General features: G+C 32.3%; 1 protein-coding gene across 3 annotated transcripts in view; it reads right to left on the bottom strand.

Moving 5' to 3' along the window:
- LOC125197490 (transcription elongation factor 1 homolog) overlaps window positions 1–2037 on the bottom strand; it is a 2777-nt gene extending 740 nt beyond the window's left edge. Inside the window, exons 1-2 of one of the 3 annotated variants that reach the window (XM_048096244.1) lie at window positions 1935–2037; window positions 458–608 (exon numbers count right to left, since the gene is read on the bottom strand). In XM_048096244.1, coding sequence (XP_047952201.1) covers window positions 458–570 — 113 coding nt within the window. In that variant the 5' untranslated portion in view covers window positions 571–608; window positions 1935–2037. Of the gene's footprint in view, window positions 1–457; window positions 609–1637; window positions 1884–1934 lie in introns of those variants that run through there. The other 2 variants (XM_048096245.1, XM_048096243.1) reach the window with 2 other exon arrangements.
- Window positions 2038–2413: the final 376 nt, after the last annotated feature.

The raw sequence follows: 2413 nt of genomic DNA, 5'->3' as shown, positions 1-2413 counted from the left end.
TGGTATGTGCGTCGGTGAAGAATAAAAGAAATAAACTACTCCAGAAAACAGAACAAGTGGGACTGAAGAATCAACACCTAGTAGCTATTACAGTATTCCCATTGCACAAACAATAGGAGCAATACAACTACACCAGGAATACATATAAGTGCATTATCAGCCAAAAAGATCATCTCATGTCATCTACAACATAAATCCCAAAAACCAAATGCATACAAGATTGACAGAGTCAACTGAAAGGGCCATGTTCAACAAGCAACAAGACTTCTTAATTCACAAATCACAAGCAAACAACATAAGATTGAAACTTTACCATTAATCCATTATTCTATCAGATAGTATTATTCATACTTGGCACATCTTACACAGTATATTTATATACATATATATATATATATATGGTTTCTTATAATGACATAACATGACAATAGAAGAACTTGAAAGAGAAAATGCTCACATGCGACATTCCACACTGGTGCCATGGTTACAGAAGGGACAGCTGAAGACAGTGTCGAGTTTGTCCATCCTCTTCCTTGGGGGTGGCTTCGCACTAGACTTCCTCTTACCCATAACTCAGTTGATTGTATGAATTCAGTTGATTGTATGAACTGCATCCAAGATAGAATTATAACCATATGTTAAACTTCTGCTCGAGGAATAAACTTCACGAGAATATGGTTCAGTTGCTAGACCAATTAGACATACATGGCAGCTATACAACATAATAAGTCCATCAACATATCAATGCTATGATTGACTAACAATCATTCCAATAGTTTAGTGTGTGCGCAATATAATATAAGTCTCCACTATACAAGGGCATTCCAACAGCATTCCTTTAATAAATACTGCAAATCATGATACCACTGCATACATTCAGTTGTCTATAACTGGATCATGCAGTAGGCTATAGCAGAAAGTGCCTCTTAGATCCGAAATATAAAGAGGCATTTAAATTTGTCATCCAAGCTGTAAGTTTCTTTTTCTTCACTCTGCTACAACTTGTGCATAAGCAGGGTAAAATTATGCTGAATTACCATTCAATTCCACTAGAAAAACATGTTTAGAGAAACAAATTTCAGACTCTTGAGAAAATATTGGGCAGAAAAAACAGTTTTCGATAACGTTCCTAAATAACTACAGAGTTTCGAAAGTCATTGGGATTAAAAAAAAAAAGGATAGATAGCAATGTGAAAAACATGCTAATTCGGATAAGTAGTTAGAGTTTTCCAAAAAGTTTAACTGAATTCCATTCAACAAGCTGGACACAATAGCTTACTACCTAGAGCCAATATTATCAAATAAAAACATCCATAAACTCATTCAGTGAAGCGAATGCATAAATCATAAACTGCAAAAGAATCCGAATACAAGTAATTTCCGAATCAATTTTCTCAAAGCCATATCATGAAATTCAAAACCATATCATAATCATATATTTCTATCAATTTCAGAATTCTTCGAATTCATACACGATTTCAGAGAAGGGCATAATACACTGTCAATCATCTGTAAACTCATAAAATTTAGACAAAAAAAATTAACTGACCATACATGAACATAGAATAAAAACCTTCCCTTTGAAAATAAAAAAATAAATAAGAACCCTAGAAAAAAATATAATCACAAAATCAAACCGCAGAAAATCGAATTGCAGAAACCCTAGATAGAGCGGCGTCGTTCAATCTACGTTCTCAATAACATGATGAGTAGGGTGCAACAAATCCAAATCCCTCCTTTCGATTCTTCCTCCCAGCACAATTTTGAACTTAAATTGGGGCAAAAGAAACAAACATAATCTACAGCATACGAGTAACAAGAAACAAGTGCCCTCCTATGTGAAAACATGAAAAAGGATTTGCGAAAACGAAACCCTAATCGCTAATACGGAAAAAAAGAAGATTATCGAAAGCCATATAAATTACGAACTGTACCTTAGAATTGAACTGTTTAGATTTATCCACAACGAGATATGTATTTATATGCGTGGTTTCGAAGCTGATGGCTTTTCTCATTTTCGTTTCGGAAATTGAGATCTTTACTTAAAATTAAAAAAAGTAAACATGGATATTTTAATGTTTTATCATAAATTTCTTTCCTTAACGTGGTTTGGTAGCTTTATAAAATTATTCTTAGTTAAATTATCATCTATATATATTATCTTAATAAATGTAATTATTAATTTATTCTACACGTTTTGGTAGGCATTAAGAAATATCAATTTTATTTTTTTTTATGTTAGTTTGATAGAGTTTCTAAAATAATAAATTAAAATATATAATAATAATATTATCCTTTGTAATTAACTTTCATAATAATTAGGATCGTTTTTAAAATTAAGAAAAAGGCATGTAGCCTCTATCTCCGTTACGCAGCTTCCTTCTCCATTACACCACTCTCTCAACTCTTAAGT

Source organism: Salvia hispanica, chromosome 6 (genome assembly GCF_023119035.1).
Source record: "Salvia hispanica cultivar TCC Black 2014 chromosome 6, UniMelb_Shisp_WGS_1.0, whole genome shotgun sequence".
Classification (NCBI taxonomy): domain Eukaryota; kingdom Viridiplantae; phylum Streptophyta; class Magnoliopsida; order Lamiales; family Lamiaceae; genus Salvia; species Salvia hispanica.
This window is presented reverse-complemented; position numbering and strand designations above follow the sequence as displayed.